Source organism: Papilio xuthus, unplaced genomic scaffold (assembly GCF_000836235.2).
Source record: "Papilio xuthus unplaced genomic scaffold, Pxut_1.1 DF826949.1, whole genome shotgun sequence".
Taxonomy (NCBI): domain Eukaryota; kingdom Metazoa; phylum Arthropoda; class Insecta; order Lepidoptera; family Papilionidae; genus Papilio; species Papilio xuthus.
The window spans coordinates 5,676,984-5,700,130 of record NW_013531700.1 but is presented as its reverse complement, the minus strand read 5'-3'; the positions used below and the strand labels follow the sequence as shown (position 1 = coordinate 5,700,130).

Genomic DNA, 23,147 nt, shown 5'->3' with positions numbered 1-23,147 from the left:
CGCGGACATTGACACTAGTATGTTCACACTGTTATGTGTGTGTGTGTTCTGTATCATACAAGGACGGTTACTTTTTGCTTGCCCAAAACCGTACCGTTCACCCTACCTGCTATTTGAAATTGAACTCTATTGTTTTAAGTTAAGATTCAGTTTCATATGTCTTTAAGGGAGTTAGGACGAAAGTTATAAATATATTTTGCGTTGTCATCTTTCTTCCATCAATATTCGGTATATTGAATGCAATAACTATATCAATATGTCAGTTGTATTGATTGAAATATAATAGTAAACATGTTCTAAAATAAATCGCTAGATTTAACTTAACTCAGTTATTTTTGGATCTAATCAGTTCCGGCTTAACATGACAGTACAAGCCTGTCGACCTACTTTTACGTAGCAAACATGTTTTACATTTTATACTATATACAGTATGTTGTTTTATATTTATATTGTAATAGTAGAAACGTATTATCAAATTTTATTGCGTCACATGAGAAAGAGACATCTAAAAATAAACATCCCGTTTCTTTAGTTAATTTTTTATTGATTTGTTAGTATATTGTAATTTTATTGAATTCGTGCTGATTTTGTTTTATTTATGAAAGGAAATTACGACCTGATACCCCAAATCTATGATAATAGCGTGGGCGCAGGAAGCTGGTTGCAATTAATATTTTTTATGTTTTAACATAACAAAACAACTATATAGTTAATTTGTGTCTGGTGTGGTCACCAATATCAGGATTTGATGAATTTATGTATTTTTTGCAATGGGTTCTAGACATAATAAAATACTAGTTTTAGCTCGCAACTCGGTCTGCAAAGAAATAAAAATAAGTGTTCTTTCAAACAATGTTCTACATCTATACGAAAATTTTCGTTCGGCTGCAAAGCCGTTTTGGTGATACCTCCTAACAAACATGTATACATTCATATAATCGCATTTACAATATTAGTAAGATTTTCAACCAACCCGCACTGGAACAGCGTGGTTGACTATGGCCTAATCACCCTTAACTTAGGGTAGGCTCCGAGCCCCTCGGTGGGGACATATAGTGAGCTGATGATGGTGAAGATTCCTATCAGCATTATAAAGTTACTTTTGTGGACAAGTTTTTTTATACAATAAGCATGAATATAAACGTCATTATATTTGCCATTTCAAGCATCAAAAGCCTCGAATTATTTGTAAATACTATTATCTCGGGATTGCCTTTGTGCGGCTTCGGTCTCACTTAAATCTGTTTGCGATTTAATTATATCGTATTAGAACATTCTAGAATATCTGTGCGACTAATTATGTAAGATTAACTGCAACACTCAGAGTTGTAATGTTTAAATGTACCCTTAATGTGCATTTAGTATGTGAGGTCACAGTAACGGACTATTCTGAAAGTGTTTATTGTTTATACCAAAAAATTTAATATTAAAAATGTATATACCTATGAATTTGCTAGATCTGGGTATAAAGAAACTCACGTGACTACTTTTAAATGTATATATTATAGGTATTTCTGTCCTCTCACCACCTGTCGCTTTTAATAGCCATCTGTTCCGTAGTCGGCCCGTTACAGTTCACGGTTTAAAGATCGAAATTAACATAAATATTGAACTAAATAAAAAAAAGTGAGTGACAAGGGTTCCGTTTTTTCCTATGTGTACGGAACCCTAAACAGACGGAGTTGCATACTTAGTAATTATAATTAAGTAATGTCTAGTTTTGTTAGAGTTGGTTTTAATCGTGTAATATGATAATAATAGACGAGTTCATTGAACTTAATTCTATGCAATTTTAAGGCTAGTCTTCGTTTTAATTGATGTTATCCTGCTTTTACTTTCGTCTTTCTATATTGTGCATTTGGAACTCAAATATTTTTTGCTAATATTTGGACTGTCTCGTCTCTGGTAGACGTTTATCTTTGTGAGCAATAAAAAAATATAAAAACAATTTGTAGTAACGCGTTCTACAAATTGGATTAAATAGTATTTAAATATCTTTACGCTACTATTTTTTATTACGTTGTTCTAGAAATTTATTTGTATTCAACCGAAATTTCTTTTATGGCTAAGACGTTTGAATTAAAATCTAAGTTAAAATAAATTGTTTTTAAATTGAATTTCAAAGCGTTCCCTTAGCGATGTACTTTATTCAATTAAGTATGGACGCAAACTTTGTAAAAATAAAGAAAATTGAAAAAAGAAATTTATTGAATTTAGTGCTCAATATAAAATGTAGCATGATGTTAAATCTGTTTGTATATAATGGTAAATAAGATAGATATTGGTCTCAGAAACCGACTGTTAAAGTGTTAAAAGTTCTTGAATCATAAAAGTATTCGTTTTCAAACGGATTTATTTCATAACTGACATAACCGTTTAACTGCGGGGGCGCATTAGCATAGGTCTTGGGCGAACACTCATACGTTCACTTTTAGTTTGTTCTAGGCCGAGCGACGCGTGTTACCTAATGTAATAGTTGTCTTTTATAATGCAGACCACACACGTTGGGTTTTGTTGACAAGGCAAGTGAACCCGAGTGTATGAGAAAACTGTACATTTATATGTTATTATTATAAAGCGGAAGAGTTGGTTTGTTTGTTTGTTTAAACGCGTTAATCTCAGGAACTACTGGTCCATTTGAAAAATTCTTTTTTTTGTTGGATAGTCCATTTATAGAAGAAGGCTTTAGGCTATATGACATTACGCTGCGACCAATAGTTTTTTTTAGCTACAACTAGTATGTTATAACTAACACACAATACCTCTTGGGAAAAGACTTTACATCATAGGATTATTATAGTAAATTGTTCGAGACCTAACATGTGTAGATAGAATTAAATAACACAGCAGTGGGTGCCAGCTATCGTGTCGTTCATTGATTCGCATTGTTCCTATTATCAAAGATCATACGTCATTGTAAATGTGTACGATAGTGTATTTAATTTATTTCGATTTGTATTTGTGTTTTTTATTATATCTCGGTAAGATACCTCTATGTTCAATATATCATGTTTTAAAATTTCAGCTCGGCTAAAGAAATCAATTAATATCAGTGTCATGTTATATGTATCCCATGATAAGTATACACTAAGAGACTCTCGTAATCACCAATTAACGACTATGAGTGTGTACTAATAACATAATTTAATATTATAACTCAGCTTATCTACATGTTACGTTGGCTGGATGACGTATTGTGGAGTTTGGCAATGTTTGCGAAGTGCTTTCGTGACTAAGCTTTCTCGATAGTGCGGGTGAAATTAATAATATCTCTGTTAGGTTCCGTCTCATTTTTTTTAAAGACAATGAAAGAGATGGCAATATGTTTTCTCACAATTGTTACGGCACTGGGATTGGTTACTTGTTTGAAACTGTAACATGACGCATCTGCAAATTCGGATTTCAATGTAGCTTCGCCATTTCGGCGAATTCAGGAGGCCGAATGGTCATTTGTCATCTTTTATTATAAATAAAATTGTTTGTAGTTTTTATACATCTTACAAATATTAGAAATGCGAATGTTTAGATGGATGGGTGGATGTTTGTTACTACGTATCTTCAAAAGTGCTAAATTGATCTGGGTAAAATTTGGCACAGACATAGAACATAGTCTTGGAAATCACATAAGCTACTAATTAAGTTTTTTTTATTCCGTGCGGACAGAATCGCGGGCGATAGCTAGTTGTTAAACAAAGTACAATGGTGTTAACCAAAACATACCAATATATTTTTGTTATCAAATATATTCTTATCAATTTATATCGCTTATAAATATTGGAAAAGTTCTGAAGGTCAGTGTCGTTCAAGGACACAATCTGAAAGTAATCGATCCGTGTGAGTGGGACACAAGATATTTGTACACGCTCAAATTGTAAGTAATCTACGTAGTATTCGTTAAGCAGTCTTAGTACTTGAAGCATAGTTGTCATATTTATAGTCTGAGTTATATCTCTAGATGTTTCTTGGTGTCACAATTTTAAGTGACATTTGTACTTTTATATATAACCTTATGACTAGCTGTAGCCTGCAACTACTTCCGCGCGGAATTAAAAAAAAGCCAAATTTTAGCAAGATTCAGCAGCCGTTCTGATGATACCTTTAAACAACAAACATCCATCCATCTTGACATTCGCAATTATAATGATTAAGATAGATAAAAAACACACACACAAAAGCTATAGATATAACTATTCATAACACAGCGAGTTATTCTACTAGGGTGCAGGATTACATTTTAGTTGTGACCTTTACATTAAAACCTTTAGAAAATTCTCTTTTAAGTGTAGGTGGAGTTTAATCGAGTGGTTGTTTACGCGAGGATCGTACCTGACCTGTGCTTTTCATGCAAAAGTAAGTATTAATAGCCGTTCACTTTAGGAATTATTTCAAATAGGTTTGTAGGTTAACGCACCACACCTGCCATTGTGACGTTTAAAGAGTTAAAGAGTTGTGAGTTGGTCAAATTTCTAGTTTTTTTTTCAATCTAGACATATATATTGACGTATTTTATTATTTTGGCTCTGACGAAAATTAATTTTATGTGAATTGGATTGGCTTCTATTATGCTATCTTTTTTATTGTTTATTTGTGTTACGTTTCAATTGTTTGAATTCTAAAAAAAAACTTTCAGTTCATTATTCCACTTTAGTCGCGAGCTGACGCATGTTAGCCAAAATATAGTAACTACAAAGTGATAAGTCGTACGATATTGTTTCGATGAGTTTATGTCACGCACGTGCGATATCCTGAACCATTTTCGTGTAGGGCTATTATCAAAGTTATGATAAAATTTATCGCAAAGGGCAACCTAATCTGATTAATCCAATGTCGATGGATAAAACATATAGACGAATTGAGAACCTTATTTTTAAATTGGTTAATAAATGGTTTTCATTGTTGAAGTAAAAAAAGAGATGTTCATTTTAAAGATTCTAGGTTTGAATGTCGTAGTCAGTGATATAACTATAACTAATTCTGAAGCTATTGATCGCCTCTTACTGCGAGACTGTTCACGTAACTATAGCTAACAATTGTTTGTATATAACCGTCTGTATGTAACGCTCGGAAGAATTATAAAAATACATGATGTAATATACATAGTATTATTTTAATTAGAGCATTCGTTTGATATCATAAGGTGGGCTTCCGCTGTCTAAGCACTTGTATAAAAACATATTGTCATTTCCCTCATTCTTAAAGATACAATTATGTTTTAAAACTGAGAACTTCGTCGTATCAAAATTGGGATATTCCACTATATAACACCCATATCAATTGTAGGTATAAAATTTTATTACCAAACAACTTTATTTTGAAGAAATTACGAAGCAATTAATTTCACTAACATCTAAGTAAGTAACCTTCAGGCGAGACGAGCGAAATGTTTTGAATGACCTTGCTTGGCAGACGCCACGCCACGAGGAATGCTTCCAAATAGTTTTGCACCTGTCATTGAAATACGCTGCAAGCAACTGGCAAACTCCGTAGAAATAACACTTCATTTTGTTGAATAAATACTTGAAATTTAATGTCCAAAGCATAATATTAATATCTACAAAACATCTATCTTACTAATATTAATAATACGAATGTTTGGATGGATGTTTGTTCATATGTATCTCGCTGAAAATTGACATATATAGAACACAGCAAGAATATATAGGTTACTTATTAACTTCTTTTTTTTAATTCCGCGCGGAAGGAGTCGCGGGCGACAGCTAGTAATCATGTAAAATCATGTTAAATGTCCAACTAGTGTTAACGAGTGTATTTAACTTGGTAATATTATAAATGTGTAGTTGTGTAGTCGTATAAAAATGAATTTAATATCGGAAATTATTGTTTAATTAATTGGTATGCTGATAGTGTGTTTTATTATCATTCCTTACAAAAATATCAAACAATGTGATGTTTGAATTAACTTGGCATATCCATTCTTTTAATAACTACACTATATAAAACAACAAATGAAAATATTCAATTTAATCATTAAAATTTTCTATTAAAGTTGTATATTGTAATTCGTCTATGCAAAGCTGTCTAGCTAAATAAGACTTATACGTAAAAATATGTTTATCTACACAACATTCTAGCTATAAAATTGAATACCACGTGGATATTAAAAAGCAATAAAATACATTGTTCAACCATCGATAACTTTAAACTTTCACAACTCTATTTGCGTCATTTAATTAGACAAATTCCTTGAATGTAATAAACTTTGTATTAGGTTATAACCTCGTTTGTAATTTCATTTTCATATCGATACCGACCATACAAAATGCAATTCAAATTGAACCTTATTGTCCTAACTATGAGATATATAATGCGGTAATAGAATATTGTTAATAGTGATGTACAATGTGGTTATTGTCGTTTTGTTATCGAGTGGTCTGTATGAGCGCGTGTTCACTAAACAAGCAACGCCTATTCATTTATGAAGCGTAACAATTGAAAGAAACAACCAGACAATTGTCTCAATAGACATGTTCGCAATAAAAGTTGCTATTCTTTACAATTAGATATGATGCTAGGTACTAGCTTTTAATAATGTTATTTGAATTATTTACTGTTGGTTTCTGAACAAAATATATCGATATCCCTATTATATATTTTACAAAACAGGAATAACAATAGGTTTAGCTTGGATTTTGGTTTAATAAACCAATGATAACAATGTTACGATAGTTTATCTCGTCTTAGATTAGTTTAGACTTTTAAAAATCGTATCTTTGACGCAAGAGAACTTGCGGATAATAACACAATTGGAACCATTAACAAAACATGTTGCTATCTCTGTCATTTTATTTAATAAAAGAGAGATAACAATATCGGTTTACATGTTTTGATAGTAGAATTTCACAGTAAGTGTAATAGATTGAAATTCCAGCTTCTACATACATATAAGCTGGTAAATTCTTTACAAGATTTTTGCACATCTGTATAGATTCAAGCATTTATACTTCCTTAAACGATTACTACAAATATATGTATAATGTGGTGAAATATGATTTTTATATACTTAACACAAGTTAAACGAATCACGTTTTCATCCCTCGATATTCCAGAGTTATAGCGTTTTGGGTCACGTTGCCAACATGTTCCGGGTCAAGGTTTCACTCTGATTAACTTGTTGACAACATTCGTAACAAGAAAGACTATTAATAATACGAATAATTAAATTTTATTGTTTATATTTTATTTGCGGTACCGCAGTGGTAAAGGACATAAGTCGACGACTATGGTAGATCAGACATTCGATTTTATTTGGACCACCATATTAGATATATAGAGACCAAAAGTAGCCATGTGTTCTTCCAGACTGTGTTCTATGGTTATACCGAAATTCATCAAGATCCATACAATGTCATGCCTTCTTACATCTATCCATCCATACATACAAACATTCGTATTTGTAATATTAGTAACCGTGGGTTTCTGAAACCGTATACTCCATTTATACAGAGATTTTGGTGTCTGAAACCCACGGTAAGTAAGATGTTAGGGTTAGGCAATGAATTGTTTGTTTAAACAATTTTTAACATCTTGATTGAAGTGTGTTTCTTGGCTTAGATATTATTTATGTTAGTACACGTGTATATTTTTGCGTTGGCAGCTTGTATGACTTATTTTTCCTGTTGTTTATAGTTTAGGTTATTTTCTATATATTTCTTATCTGTGTTTTAGTACATTCTTTTGATAATGACAGTTAATTAATTTAAATAGTCTGTGGTTCGTAATTCAGTTAACTCTACTTTACCGCTTTTGATAAGCTTATATATTTAGGGTAATAGGGTAAATTAAAGAGGAATTTTATGTAAATTCTTATCTTTTTATTTTTTCAAAATAACAATTACGACACGCATCGTCGTTTATTAAAATGTATTTAGGTGACATTTTAAAATGTAATTTAAAAGTGGTGACAACGGAATTTTTAATAGACTCGTGTTAATGTAAAAATAAATGTCGTTTTCTTTGTCGATTTGTTTATCTATGTAAATTTTAATGTAACTGATCAATAAGTGTTTTTGTTTGTGGTTTGTTTATGATGTAGCCAGACCTTTTTTTAATGTTTTAACTGTTTCTTTCTTTTAAACTTTTACGTTGCTAACGGTAATACGACTCGTATATTGCCACCCGTCTACATAATACTTTCTCGTTTGTCTCTCCTAATGCACAAAATTGTTCAACATTATAAAACTATCTAGCGGATGTCCGCGACTCCGTCCGCGCGGAATTTAATAAAAACATTATTGGTAGCTTATGTGTTCGTCCAGACTATGTTCTATGTGTATGTCACTATACGTTCAGCCGTTCATTATCAATATACGTTCAGCCGTTCTGGAGATATCTTCAAACATTCATCCATCTAAATATTCGCATTTATATTAGTAAGATGATCTTTAGTACAAAATTAATCCTCTTGTGGAAATATAAGCTTATGAGTCATCGTGCAATTAATTTGTGTAAATAAGTTAACTTCCAAATCACGCCACGCCGGGTTTCATGTTTGGCGGAATAACAAAATGGCGATAATTTGTATTATGATCTTTGGAATTCGTTTTGCTTACTTCGTGCAAATAAATGTAAAATGAAAAAGTAATTTATGGTAAAATTCGGTTTGTAAGTTTACAACGTGAATATTTCAAGACTGTAAGTAAAAATAATTAACTTTATTAGTAGCGTAAATTGAGGTTAGGTTTAATAAAGTTTCTATACGCGGTGTAATGATCACAAGGACGTTGGTGTGCGTAACGTAATGTAAAAAGAGCCGTTATCAAAATGGCGGCGCCCGGCGACCGACGCCAACGGGCGGTCGTTGACGCGGCGAGTCGTTAGCGTGGCGCGTCTATTGATTTCGTCTTTCCTAAGAACATACAGCGCCATCTAGTAGGCAGTGGATGAAAGTTAAATTTAGTTTATTCGATAGATGGCGTTTTAGCAACTTTAATACACAGAACTTTTATTGATGTATTTGTTTTCCAATAAATATTTTAATAATGTTTGTTTTATTGTTTTCAGTGCAAAGACTTTGAGAAGGTGGGGGCGACGATAGCAGTGACGCCGTGCGATGTGGTGGAGGAGGCAGACATCACGTTTTCTTGTGTCGCCGACCCTCAGGCCGCTAAAGAGGTACAACATTCAAACTATATGTCTGGACAGTATAATTCTAATCTTAAGGAAATGATTTGGTTATAAAGGATTGGAGACAAAGAATCGAAACAGAAATATCCCTTGTCTCCTCTGTCATCAATAAAAGGAAGATGACTCCAGGTGCTTGTCGGGTGTTATTTTGTTGTGTTCATATTACCAAAAAAACTTGTACATAAGCCAGAAATATAACATTAGAAATCAATAAGATTATAGTCAATGTCTGAAGACTTTAACTCGATATAAAAGGTCAGATCGTTTAGCGACGTAAGGCTGTGACCTGTCACAAGACTTAAATATCTCTTTACGACCTTTATATTGAAACCTTTTCACCCAACACAGATTATTGCGATTCATTCTTACGTAAAATATTCAACTTATATTTTCACTAGCTGTGGTCCGTGACTCCATCCGCAAGAAATTAAAAAAACCTTAATAAGTAGCCTGTGTGTTCTTCCAGACTATGTTCAATATGTATGCCAAATTTCATCAAGATACGTTGACCTGTTCCGGAGATACCTTCAAACAAACATCCATCCATCCATTTAAAGTTTATAGATGCCAAAGTAACATTTGTTACTTTACTTTATTTAGCTTCATGAAACAATATAATAAAGTAGCAATTTAGAAAATTCTACTTCTATAGATGTTGGTATGGGTCAAGTATTAAAATTGTATCGACCTAAGAACACAAATACGGGCGTTAGACCAGGGCGCGGATAGTGGACCGCCCAGGGCGTTGGACAGAAAGGCGGGCAAACACAGTGTTACTTCTCCCCTGTTGTATTCGTGTGTCTGATAACGAATGTTATTGATCTACTTTATTGTCGTTTATCAGATGGTGTTCGGGAACTGCGGCGTGCTGCATTGCCCCTCGCTGGAGGGCAAAGGTTACGTGGAGATGACCTCCATTGACGCCGACACCTCGCACGACATCGTGGAGGCTGTCAGCGGCAAGGGCGGACGATATCTGGAGGCTCAGGTACATTCGCAGAAATTAATATAAAAAAACAGGATGTATAGTAGTTATTCGAATCTATCTTCTATACTTGTACCAAATCTTAACAATATATGTCATATACATAACCAGTTATTGAATATATATGCAAATTAAACGTATTCCTAGAACCGTAAATCTTTCCTGGACCATAAATAGGGGTTATGTTCTTGAGATATCTATCTATCCATACATTAAAACATGTGTATATATAATGTAAGTAAGATAGAATGTGTTGTACACGTGCAGATCCAGGGTTCGAAGACGCAGGCGGAGGAGGGCACGCTGATCCTGCTGGCGGCGGGGGACCGCTCGCTGTTCGACGACTGCCAGTCCTGCTTCAAGGCCATGAGCAAGAACTCCTTTTACCTTGGTAGTAGTGCGCCGCTCCAATTTATACAACAACAACAACAACAACAACAACACAACAACAACAACAACAAAACAACAACAACAACAACAACACGATAACACACGCTTCCTACATTCATCACATAATAATCAGTGTATAGCAAATTCACATTCTTTTTTGTTCAATGTTGGAAAAGAAAATTATTAAAGAATTAGCATTTTATCCGAAGAGTGACATCACGGAGGACTTCTTACGTCTAATATTCTGGATAAGATGTGATATAATAATAGGAATGCACGTTGATTTCTTGTCACTATTTAATTAAGCACCAGCTTCTCAGCTACTCTGTCCGCGTGGATTTAAAAAAAAGTTCATTAGTAGCCTATGAGTTCTTACAGATTATGTACTATGTGTATGCCAAATTTTACTGAGATCCGTTGAGCGATTCCTGAAATAACTTCAAACAAACATCCATCTATTCACCTCTCCAAACATTTGCATTTATAATATTAGTAAGGTAGTAAGACTAGTTGTTTCTCCGTGGTATTGTGATGTGATATGTTGTGCAGGTGACATCGGCAACGCGTCGAAGATGAACGCGGTGCTGCAGGTGGTGGGCGGCGTGTCGCTGGCCGCGCTGGCGGAGGGGCTGGCGCTGGCTGACCGCGCCGGCCTCAGCCAGGCCGACCTCCTCGACGTGCTCGCCCTCACCCCGCTCGCCTCCCCGCATCTCATACTCAAGGGACGCGGTCAGTCAAACCTCTAACTCTATGCCCGCCCGCCTGCATCGGCTACCTTGCATTCAAACTTACATTCAAATCGATCTAGGCGTGAGTTATGTTGTAATATTTATAAAATGTTCGTTTCCACAGCGATGATAGAATCATCATATTCGACGCACCAGCCGCTGACGCACATGCAGAAGGACCTGAAGCTGGCGCTGGGTCTGGGCGACGCGCTGGAGCAGTCCTTGCCGCTCACAGCCACCACCAACGAGATCTTCAAGCACGCCAAGCGCCTCGGCTACGCCAACCACGACGTCGCCGCCGTCTACATCCGCGCCCGCTTCTGATGCACCACCTCTCAGCATATACCACCATCCCTCACCATCTCTCACCACTTCTCATAATCATCGTGTCTCACCGCACGCCAGAAATAATGTAAGGGTACAGTGATGATCCGCGACTATATTCTAATGTTTCTGACGTTGATGGAACTAAAAGAGCAGTCTTAGTAGACTTGTTGTTGGTTTCTGAGATCAAAATCTATGTATAAAACATATCATCATCCCTCTCATTATCTTTGATAAATCAGAGATAGTCATTGTAGTTTTAAACAGGGATTTTGGTCTCAGGAAGCAACGATTAGATAGGGAAGGTTTCGAGAAATCTTGAGAATGTTTTAAGGAAAAATTTATAAATAAGCTTCACTATTATTGTCAATGGAATTTTAAGCTATGATCCTAAAATCTTTTCTTCGTTAAATCCCCTCCAAAATATGATGTATCCCTCTAAATACTGAATTTATCACAACTGTAAACTATTTCATAATAAAAATAATTGTGTGTATTCAATTTTAATCATAGAATTTGTGCTAAAATTAGAAATAAATATATATTTATATGTATGTAGTTATATCAACTCTCATTTAAATAACATAAAAGATCTAGTTGTACCGTTAGTGACTTATTAATATTTCAAATGTATAAATAAGTTTTTTTTTCTATATAATGTAAGAGTAGAACAACAGATACGAGATACTGAACCAACGATATTATAATAATAATATGTTTATTATTTTTATTATCTAGTTAATTGATTTAAATATAAAATTGCACTTTTAATTTACAACATCGTTATGTCAAATATAAAAAATGTATATGTAGCATGCTCTTTAGTTCTTTAAAATTCAAATTTTGTAAAAACAAAATATATGTAGCACTGTGTTGACATAGTAATCTAATTAAAATCAAGCTTAAATAATGTGGCAATTATGTAAATTATATTAATAATACATATTCTAAGGAGGCATAAATGACGTGAGGTGTAAAGGGGGTAGTGGGGTCGAGTCAAATCTCACCTAATCTTACGTTGGAGAGAGGGGCGGTGTCTCGGCAAATATAACGCATTTTTTTCTGATTGAAACAAAAAAATATACTATTTTGGTCCATTTAATCGTATAATACATAAGAAACTCACATTTTAAAAAATCTCCCGTGAGATTGGGGGATGGGTGAGGGGGTTGAATGAAATGTCACATCTCACCAGAGAGGGGCAGAAAATTAAAAAAAAACAGCTCACGTAATTTATGGACGCCACCAAACTGTATAAGAAAGCTTATTGCTCCAGTTTATTTTGTCTGTTGGTACTTTAAAATGGATTTCATTCTCATTATCTTTAATAAAACGGTGAAATTTTATATGATGGCCGTCAGTTGCGGATTGTCTTAACATTGGTTTCTGAGACCACAATCTCTATATGAATTAATCGTCAACCTTGTCATTAATTTGCTATAATAGAGATAACAATATGTTTAAAATGAGATTTCCGTCTCAGAAACCCACTGTTAGTTATTTAGTAGTGAGTTAACAGCAGACGTGTCCCTTACATTAAGACCAATTTAATAGTTATTCAATAACAGTACATTTTTAAATTTTAATATAAGATTTATAATAAGCCGTGTTGCGTTTACGTTTTTTATTATCAGTAACGTTACGGTAAATGTGATGAATCCGGTATATTGTTAAATCACCAGCTTTATATCATAAATAAAGTAAAAGATTCTGATTGAATTCTATAATAAACTAGATGACGCATCAATATTCAAGAATTTGTTAATATATTAGCCGGTTGTTTTTATTTCCGAATTAATTTCATTTACCGTAACATAAACATAGATTCTCTTACAAAAGGTTTGCAACACCAAAGAGTTTGTAGTTGCTGTACCCTGTAAAATGTGGATAGAAAATATTATAAGGGGACCTTAAACTATGTGAGAATCTATGTTAAAATCACTGACCTCTAACTACTGGACAGGCGATATTTCAAAATATCTTTTAAGATTTTAAAAAAATCTCTTACCGTTGGCTCCTGAGACTAAAATCTCTATCACAAAAAACATATCGTCATTTCTGTATTTCTTCTTTGATAAAAACAGACATAATAATATATTTTAAACTGTGTTTTGGGATTCAGAAATCCGCGGATAATATTCCTGACTAATTGTCGTAATCCTATAAGTTCAAATTTACAACACTAATAACTGTCAGCGTCAAATTGGCGATAGTCAAATAGGCACAAAATATAACGTCTCATAGCCTGCCCAGTTGCAAATAGAGGTCAGTGTTTTAAAATATCTTTATAATGTTTATTTTGTAAGTTTTTGACAGTCCCAGAATTGGTTTGACAGGTTTTTGTAACAAATTATTAAATGGCTTCATATATTTTCGTAGTTAATTATCAAAATAATTAAGTTATCGTTTAGGTTTATTTAACAATAGACAATATGAACACTGTGGTTGTAATTTCTATCAGTTTATGTTAAATTACTAAGTATTTTTTCTTTCCTCGAATCATTTTGTATTTATCACTTTCAATATATATTCAAATTGTTGTTTTGTCTCAATTTTTTTTTGTAATTTCAATGTAACAGTGATACTGTTAATAAATCGACGCCTTTATCATTGTTAATATATTTTAAAGTACTGAAATAAAAGTATTTTTAGTGATTTCTCGTAGTTTTATTATACTCCTTGACTAACATAATATAAAGTTTGTGTTGCAACACTAACCGTGGGTTTCTGAGACCGAAATACCTTGTTACCACTGTTTTGTCAAAGATAATTAGAGGGACGTCGATCTTTTCTATACAGAGATTTTGATCTCGGAAACCAACAGTAAAATCATTACTAAAAATATATGCCACAGTTTTGACCAAGTCGATTGAAATAAATTGCCAAATTTCCAAAAACACTTACCAGCCCACAATACTGTCATATCATTAAAAAGTTTTCAAAAATCACCTAATTTCTCCATGTTTAAATCTTATCTTAGTAATATTACTAACTTAATAACGACAAAACGTATCTAGATGAAATATGGAAGAGATAGATGACATTCTAATAGTCTAAGAGTTTTTTTTTCAATCCCCAAGCAAAGTCGAGGGCAATAGCTAGTAATAGAATAAACAAACTTTCTTCTTCACTGCTGAGTTTTAATCACAATGTAGTCGTAACCTTCTACACTGTTCCAGATAAAAGATAATAGCGTTTGCAGACGGGATCGATGCGGGTTTACGACAAATTAGCGGTTTGTCTAAAAATAATGTACGATCCGCAGCAACGGGTCACGACGCGCCAATAAAAATGTACCTACTATATAACATTGGTAAGGTCGGATTGTCATAACGAGGGTTATAAGCCAGGGGTACGCAACATGAGGTATTTTTAACAGACCAATAAAAAATAAGGTGGAATTGATTACATTCTTTTTGAAGTCAGCAAAAAAGACTGTTTTCAATCTGATTTTTTTTACTACTATCATCAGACTAGTTAAGGAGTTAAAGTATTTGACAATATGAAAGTTGTATTGAATTCGGTAAATGTTACGAAAGTCCATTGTTTGAAACTTGAAAGCGGTTAGGAACTATGTGATTGATGAGAAAGGCTAATCTAGTAAAACACTGTTGGCTAACAATTAGCTGTATTAGTAAATTTTTAAGTAAAATAACTTCCCTTGTTAATTTCGTTTTGTCTTGTGAGTTCTTGGGTATGATTAGAAAAGGTTTTTGTATGCCGTTAAAAATGTTTATTACCTCTGCTTAACATAACATGCAATGCCGCAATAACTCGTAACTTTATGAAAGAAAACTTCTCAGGGAAATTAGAAAGAAAGCCAGTTGTAATGGTGGATTCGATTATAACCATTTATCGAAAACTGATTCCGAACGTTTTTCAAATGAAACATAATTAAAAAAAAAGGTTTGACTTCCATGATGTAATTTGTCAGTGCTCTTTTGACATGTGAAATTTTTGCTTTTATTATTTTTATATTTTGTATCAAATTGATTTTTTTTATTGTTTTGGATTTAAATTTATAATAATGTCGTTTCTTACTGAATATTTCGATGAATATCGCCAGCATCCGATCAAGAAAACTAAAATGTAAGTAGACTTTTAAATTAGAATTTATAAAGGCGTAATTTCGATGCCCTTTTTAATTTAGTTTGAAGGGGTTAATGGGTCTATCCCTTTATACAGGTGCCGGCCGGAGAATCGCTGGGCGACACTTGAGGGCAAATGGCTGGATCCAAAAAAGGGCACAGAAGATGTTAGTATAATGAAATTATTTCTAGGTTACGAAAATCCTGATATATCTCATCTTCTAAACTAATTTTATCGATGGTTTGGCTTTAGTTAGTAAATACTAATTCACGCTATTGATTATTGTTTACCTATATTCTAGACCATTACATAAACGATTAGTTCTTTTTTACAGAAAACTTGGACCGATGAAGAAATTGAACAGTTCATAAAGGACACGATGAGAAGACTCCGCGGGCAGTCTACGTACTACAATGATTTCTGCGCGCATCTTTCACCTGGTAATTTTATATTTAATTACTTATTTACTGTAACATACAAATCTAAGCATGTTTTAGTGTATCTGGTAACTTAACACATGGGTTTCTGAGACTAAAATCCCCGTTAAAATATATTGTTATCTCTGTTCTGTCAAATGTAATGACAGGGATAACGATATGTTTTATACAATGATTTTGGTCTCAGAAACAAACGGAATTTTAATATACTCCATATTAAAATTCCGTTTTAAGTAAAAATGTTCTAATATCTTTTTCTTACTAATGCTTAGTTTATTGTTCTTTCTTACGTTTTTTTTTCAAAAATGAGTTTTTCGATTATACTATTTTATTTCTTTAATCTGTAGAATTCAAAACACGTCCCTTCAAGCCTCGCGTGAAGAAGCTACGACCTTGCGGGGAGAAGGCTGAGGTGGTGCAGGAGGAGGTGCGGCCGCAGGGGGAGAAGTTGGCCATGAAGGATACAGAGCTGATGAAGGTGGCCCGCGACATGTACGAGGCTCCCCCGCGGCCCACTCTGCGCCCTCTGCCCACGCATTACAGAAGTTAGATATTGTTTAATTACGGCCCTTCGTAAACAAGGCAATTTAAATCATCCAAACTAATATTGTACGGTTTCGTCGCGAGCTTCGTATATACAATATTGAATTGTCGACTCGAATCGTCTGTTTAGTTAGTAGAGGCATAGCGACTACATATCAACTACTACAGCAACTTTTCTCACGACGATCTTAAACTGTCTCTGATAGACTGTCTTTGACAATGACATATAGAAATGTCTGCGACGCGCGCTGTGTACGAACAAACGTCAAGTCGCTTAGCGACTGAACTCGGATATCGATGATTTACGATACCTTGTGTATGAAGGGCCTTACTGATTTGTTCAAACTTAGCGTTTAAGTATCTGCGAAGACTTGTTTTCTATTTATATTATACTTAAACTCTTGTAGTTATGTAGATATTTTCAATGTATATCCTTTAGTCTAAGTTTAAGTGTGTATGTATATTGGAAGTAAATGTCGATGTAAATTAATGTTTAAACGTTATTTAATAGTTTTCATTAATCGACTTGTTTTTATCAACAATAGCAGTTAATTTAACACAATTTATCTTGTAGTTTAAAACGTATAAAGTATATGATATAATAAACGTAATAAAATTAAATTAGTTTCTTTTCACCTAAAAACAATGAATTTTAACAGTTTTGGGTTACGTACGTCCTACAAACTACAACACTGGTCGCAGCGATTACCAGGAGGGCATAGCTCGGCTGGCTTACGAGTTGGTGAGAGACGATCGCATCCCGCGCTATGAGGCGCACAACGGCTGCCGGCCGCGCTGGGGCTTGCCGCCTGAGGGGCAGAGACAACCAGAGCTTGATATTGTTCCCTTCGAAGAAGAAAGACTCTACTGATAAAAATAACTTACAAACAAAAGGCGGTTTCATTGTTATATGTCACCTTCAAATTGAGGATCCAGTCAGTTTTGTAATTTGCCCATGAAAATCGTTATTTGTTTGCCTTTTACCATAAAAATCACAACTTAATAAATAATATAAATGAATGCATACCACAAATTCCTCTCCCTAATGTTTATGATTAACATAAACACATCTTTGATTAGCGAAGTGAGGTGCTAATGAAAACAGAATGTCAATTTGAAGAACAAAAGGATATAAAGTTGTAAGGAAACTGTTCGTCTAACCGTGTTTTCATTGACGAAACACCAATAAAAACATCTCGGTATCTCTGTATTTTTAAGTACGTGGAAAGGGATGGGAATATGTTTTTGTTAATGTTTGTCGGCAGTGGAAACTGGAGAATGAAACAGATCACAATACGCGTGTAATAAAAATGGTAGTGACATGAAATGCATTTGGCTTCCCGCCAAATGAAATGCGCACAACAGACCCCAGCCCTTTGTTAAACTCTAGTGATGCTCTGATTAAAGTATCGATGAAAACTTTAGGTAACACTTAAGTACTGAAATTTCTGTGTAAAATATTTCCTTATCCCAGTTTTATTCAAAGAAAACGAGATAAAGGGAAATATGTTTTATATATAGGTTCCTTAATTGTTCCATCCGGAATGTTGGAATTTGTGCCGTGGACTCGTCGAAGTCGTATTGAAAGGCACAAAGACAATGTTATATTATTTATTTAATACAAGGAAAACTAAAAACATTGTTTTCAAAAAAGGACATAAAATAAAAATCTTTACAATCTTGATTCTTTGTTTCCGATTGTTTGATATCGATATTAGTACAACACTATTTTCGAATCGAGTATCTTCGTTCCCGCAAATGTTCATTTTCGTGGAATTTAATTGAGTAATAATTAAGTTTCTTTGTATTGATCTTGATCGGATTAACATTTAGTTGAGAGAACAGTGGTAGAGTTTGCAATGAAGACATCTTTTGATCCGAATGTTTTTCAACATAATACCAGGATCTCATAGAAACTTCTAGAAGATAGGATTGAAATGAAAATATTTTGCGTTTCGTCTGATGATAGAATTAATAACCCTTTGTTAAAAAAAGAAATATTCTTTTATACATTTTTAAATACTAAACTTATTTGTTAGAGTTCCATAGACCCCAAGCTTTTTGTCTGTGGAGAATTTTCACTGCCGAAATTTAAAACCCTTTATGATGCGTACATATCTTACTAATCTTACTAATATTATAAATGCGAATGTTTGAATGGATGTATGTTTCTTTGAAGTTATCCCCGGAACGACTCAATGGATTTTGATGAAATTTGACACACATATAGAACATAGTCTGGAAGAACACAGAGGCGAGTTATTAGTTTTTTTTAAATCACGCACAGACATAGTGCTGGCGATAGCTAGTTTTCACAGTATAATCAAATAAATAAGCTTGTATGCATTCTCAAGCTTCAGATATACGTGTGACGTCAGCAGACGACGACCCCTGGCAGATAATGAATCCAACTCTTTTGTATAACAATGCAAAGAGCCCTAAGATGAATGGTTTCATTTAATTTGGCATCAAGTGTATCTGAAACGTAACTCCTGTAATGAGACGTGCCATCTGCGAACTGTTGTAAGAAGTAGCAGTCTTTTGAAGGCCTATTCACTTGAACATGTTAGCTGCCAGAATGATTTTTCGAAAAACGTTTTTTTTTTATTTTGTCCAAAACCATTTTGAATGGGGCCTTGCAGGTCACGCTGTATACAACAATTCGATTAAAAAGCGTCCGACAAGCCACAGCGGGGTGTTGAATGGAAGTATGGCTTATCGGAAACAGTCCCACGCGGCCTGATTGAAACATTACCTTGTCGGACATATAGTCCGACATGGCAGCTAATGTTAATACTGAATATATATTCGTTAAAACACAATGGGTCTTTTGATGAAATCAAATACTTATTTTTCCAATGAGTTTTTTCTGCAGAAAGTTCTATACAGAGACTATGTATTTATAGGATAAGATAAACTGACCGTAATAATTATTCAAAGTAAAACATAATTAAGTAAAGATGCAGCTTTAAATTATATGTGACTAGCCGTAAGTTTCTCAATCCAAAATCTCTGTTTAAAACATATTGTTGTCTCCGTTTTATCAAAGAAAGTGACAAGGATGACTATATGTTTATACAAAAATTTAGATATCAGAAACCCACGGTAAGTCGTACGAATTTGACATTTATACAGTTAGTTACGACTTAGAGTCCTTCAAGAAGTGAGCTTATCACCATCTCAAAGGCCGGCAACGCATCTGCGATTCCTCTGGTATTGCTGATGTCCATGGGTGTCGTTGAACACCTCGGTGTTCCCGCTGCCCCTTCTGTTATAAAAAAAAAGTTACAATGAAAACCTAATGAAATATAACATATGAAAACAACAATATAACTAACGCTCGTAACCCGGAGAGGTAGGCAGAGACCATGGACCTCTATTTAGCGCGCTCCTGTCACCTCTTGCTACTTAAGATAATGACTATCATAACGTAATTAGAATCATCCTGAAAATTGCAGCATTTCGTTTAATTATAACACTCTTTGTCGGGTCAATGAACTTTGATACTTTAAATAAGCAGAAATTCAGCAATAAAATTAACGTTGTGGTTACAAGTGTATTTGTAATAATCCTTTGATTTATCCGTTTTAACATCATAACTCAATTAACAAGAAATGTTATCCGTTTGTTTGACTTTTTTTCGTATTTAAATGTCACATTTAATTTGATAATTCATTTATCATACATTAAGGAAGTGATATAAAGATAATTTATGGGCATTTCAAAGAATTAAACTTAAAACAATCAGTCATATAAAATGTTTAAGTATAAGACTTTAGCCACTGATATGTGTAAATGGATAGGTGTTTGCTTGGAAATTACAGCTTTTGTTTCATTCCGACTTAAACGCGTCTGTCGATGTTAAGAACAGTTAATTCTATTTGCATTTTTAGTTCGAATTCTCACCACCGTCACCACCCGTGAACGACAGCGCCAAGATGGCGTAAATCAAACAGACACAAAATGTCAAGTTATATGGCCTATCCATTTATATAGTAGCTGTAGCATATTTCTTTTTCTACATACACAAGATTGTTGTTTGCCAGTCCCGAAACACTCGTACCTGTCATCTCGTTCAATCTTTTTAGTTTGTACTAGTGTTTTGGCATAGGACATCTACGCTAAGAGTTATTTACTAATATTATGAATAGAAATGTTTAGATGGATGGATAATTTAGTCCTCTTTCCCTTTCCACCCTTTTCCTTATAAGGAAAGGATGGGAAGTGGAAGTGGACTTTCCGGATGAGAGGATGCATGGGAAGGGAAATATTTTCTTTCTGTGCACAGAACCTTTAATCGATCGGTAGGCGATTTCAGGTGGCAGCTCGCAAATAAAAAAAAATGTTTGAAGGTATCTCCTGATCGGTTGAATGGATCTCTATGAAATATGGCATAGATGTAGAACACAACCCGGACGAAGACATAAGCTACTAATTAAGTTTTTTTTTTAAGAAGACGAACTCGCGGGCGACAGCTAGTCTATAAAAACTTAACCAATATACGAATCGCTAATGAACCTGACACAAATATAGTTATGATCAAGTCAACATTTGTTTGTAGAATTGTGTTTTATTGTAAGATTAGTGTGTTTCAGGATTATTTATATTTTTCAGTCTCATTCACCTGAAAACCTTTATAGAGTTTCTGTGAAATAATTAAGCTTTTTCCTTATTGTAAATAGTAGAACGATGAGTCTGCAAGTTCGTTAAACACATTTATATATTTATGTTCGTATCAATTAATCTACTTAATAAAATGCCACAGATTCGGATAATTAAATTACAGATAAAATATTTACGTATTCTGACGCAAAGAATATATATTTCTAAAGTTTTTCCAATTAAAGTCTGATTCATGTTATAACAATGATAGTTTTAAGTTATTTAAGATCGACTAGAAAATTAATTTAATTATTTTCTTTTGCTATTGCGATCTTTCGATCGGTTAAAGAAATGAATTAAAAATGTTTATTACATACTAGCTGTCGCTCGCGACTCCGTTATTGCGAAATTAAAAAAAAAAAACTTAATAAGTACCATATGTGTTTTATCTGACTATGCTCTACATGCATGCCAAATTTCATTAAGATCCGTTATCCGTTTCGGAGATTTCAAGCAAACATCCATCCATCTAAACGTTCGCATTTATAATATTAGTTTTTGACATTATTAATTACAATCCTTTGGCGCGAATGACGTGCTTTTGTTACAAAGTCCTGTGTCAGAATGAATAGTGAGGGGACATAAACGTTGACATTTTAGTAAGGCTACTGTCGAGTCAATACACTGCCACATACTCGGATCCTCTTCCTAACATTAGTAAGATTTGTAATCCCTGTGGGGTTTTTAGTACTGCTGACTAATCGAAAATGTATTCGTTCTGACAATTTTTTTATAATAAAAATAAATCGCGTATTAAAAAGCGCTTGGAGATTGTAAATTGGTTTCGTGTGAAATACCTTAATCATATTATAAATGGTTACGGAAATTTATTTTCGCAAGTAATAAAAAAAAATGTTCCATTAACTAGTTTTGCTGTTTTTCTTTGAAGTTCACCGGCTGTAAGTCGTTTAGTCTGTCGCTACGTTAAGACTTTTTCTTATGAATATTTTTTTTGTATCAATTTCTATGTAAAATGATTTTTCCTGCTGTCACGTTTTCATGTTAGTGTATAATTTTAGTGATATGAGGTCAATGATCTACAACATTAATTTTACGTCCAATATATTATTCGTAGTATAAATAAATGTATAAAAATCACATTATTTGATATAAAATAACATATTAATGATAAATCTTTTAATACCACGCAAACATATACAAAGATCTCATAAATTTTATAGTTTTTTTATAGGAAATTGTAGTTACTTCTATCTACAATTTTCTACAAAAAACTACAAAATTTATGAGACCTTTGTATATGTTTGCGTCGTATCAAAACTCCTTATGACTAGAACTAAAGTAAAAAAGTACTACAATGACATTAGTTTATGGTCCTTTAATTAGACCCTAATTTTTTTATAGCTTATGGTGTCAAACGATCTAACTGCCACCTAAATTCTGTAAAATAGCAAAGCGAATGATGTCATTAGACATTTAAAGAAACTTAATATTTTCTCACTTTTTTCACTGTATAATTGCGAAAGTTTAGATGGATTATTGGATGGGTGGATGTTTGTTTGAAGATATCTCCGGAACGGCTCAACGGAGCAACGCAGATGTAATTTGGAATAGATTTAGAAAATAGCCTAGAATAATATAATACATAGGTTACTCATTAGGTATTCTTTTAATTCCAGGCGCACGGAGTCGCGGGCGACAGCTAGTTTAAATATATTTTATTCACAACCGCTAACGGACTTTAAAATTAGTTCTTGTTATCTGACTTCCTGGTACATCGCGTCGTTTCAGGATTCCCTGAAGCATAAGTACTTCAGAGCTAACTTCATCTCTTTGTCTTGTCCTGGAAAGTTCCTGCGTCAGAGTATGATTTACTAATGTTTCGGG

At 33.7% G+C, this 23,147-nt stretch overlaps 2 protein-coding genes across 4 annotated transcripts in view; both read left to right on the top strand.

Annotated features, from left to right (window-relative positions):
* Positions 1–12,122, top strand: part of Ndf (Nucleosome-destabilizing factor) — a 36,454-nt gene extending 24,332 nt beyond the window's left edge. For 2 of the 3 annotated variants that reach the window (XM_013316100.1, XM_013316098.1), the window contains exons 8-12: positions 9,022–9,132; positions 9,989–10,132; positions 10,397–10,523; positions 11,069–11,248; positions 11,372–12,122. In XM_013316100.1, the coding sequence (XP_013171554.1) occupies positions 9,022–9,132; positions 9,989–10,132; positions 10,397–10,523; positions 11,069–11,248; positions 11,372–11,571 (762 nt within the window). In that variant the 3' untranslated portion in view covers positions 11,572–12,122. The remainder of the gene's footprint in view (positions 1–9,021; positions 9,133–9,988; positions 10,133–10,396; positions 10,524–11,068; positions 11,249–11,371) is intronic. The other variant, XM_013316099.1, reaches the window with a different exon arrangement.
* A 3,371-nt stretch (positions 12,123–15,493) lies between these two features.
* LOC106120670 (uncharacterized) lies at positions 15,494–18,284 on the top strand. Its single transcript, XM_013316037.1, has 5 exons — positions 15,494–15,660; positions 15,757–15,826; positions 15,995–16,100; positions 16,445–16,642; positions 17,300–18,284. The coding sequence occupies exons 1-5, from the start codon at positions 15,599–15,601 to the stop codon at positions 17,509–17,511; spliced, it is 648 nt and encodes a 215-aa protein (XP_013171491.1). The 5' UTR covers positions 15,494–15,598; the 3' UTR covers positions 17,512–18,284.
* The last annotated feature ends 4,863 nt before the right edge of the window (positions 18,285–23,147 follow it).

Bases quoted from the DNA above. Each gene is read 5' to 3' on its own strand.
- LOC106120670 (XM_013316037.1), top strand. From the start codon at position 15,599: ATGTCGTTTCTTACTGAATATTTCGATGAATATCGCCAGCATCCGATC. The intron at 15,661-15,756 runs GTAAGTAGACTT...CCCTTTATACAG, and splicing joins CCGATCAAGAAAACTAAAAT to GTGCCGGCCGGAGAATCGCT. The intron at 15,827-15,994 runs GTTAGTATAATG...TCTTTTTTACAG, and splicing joins CAAAAAAGGGCACAGAAGAT to AAAACTTGGACCGATGAAGA.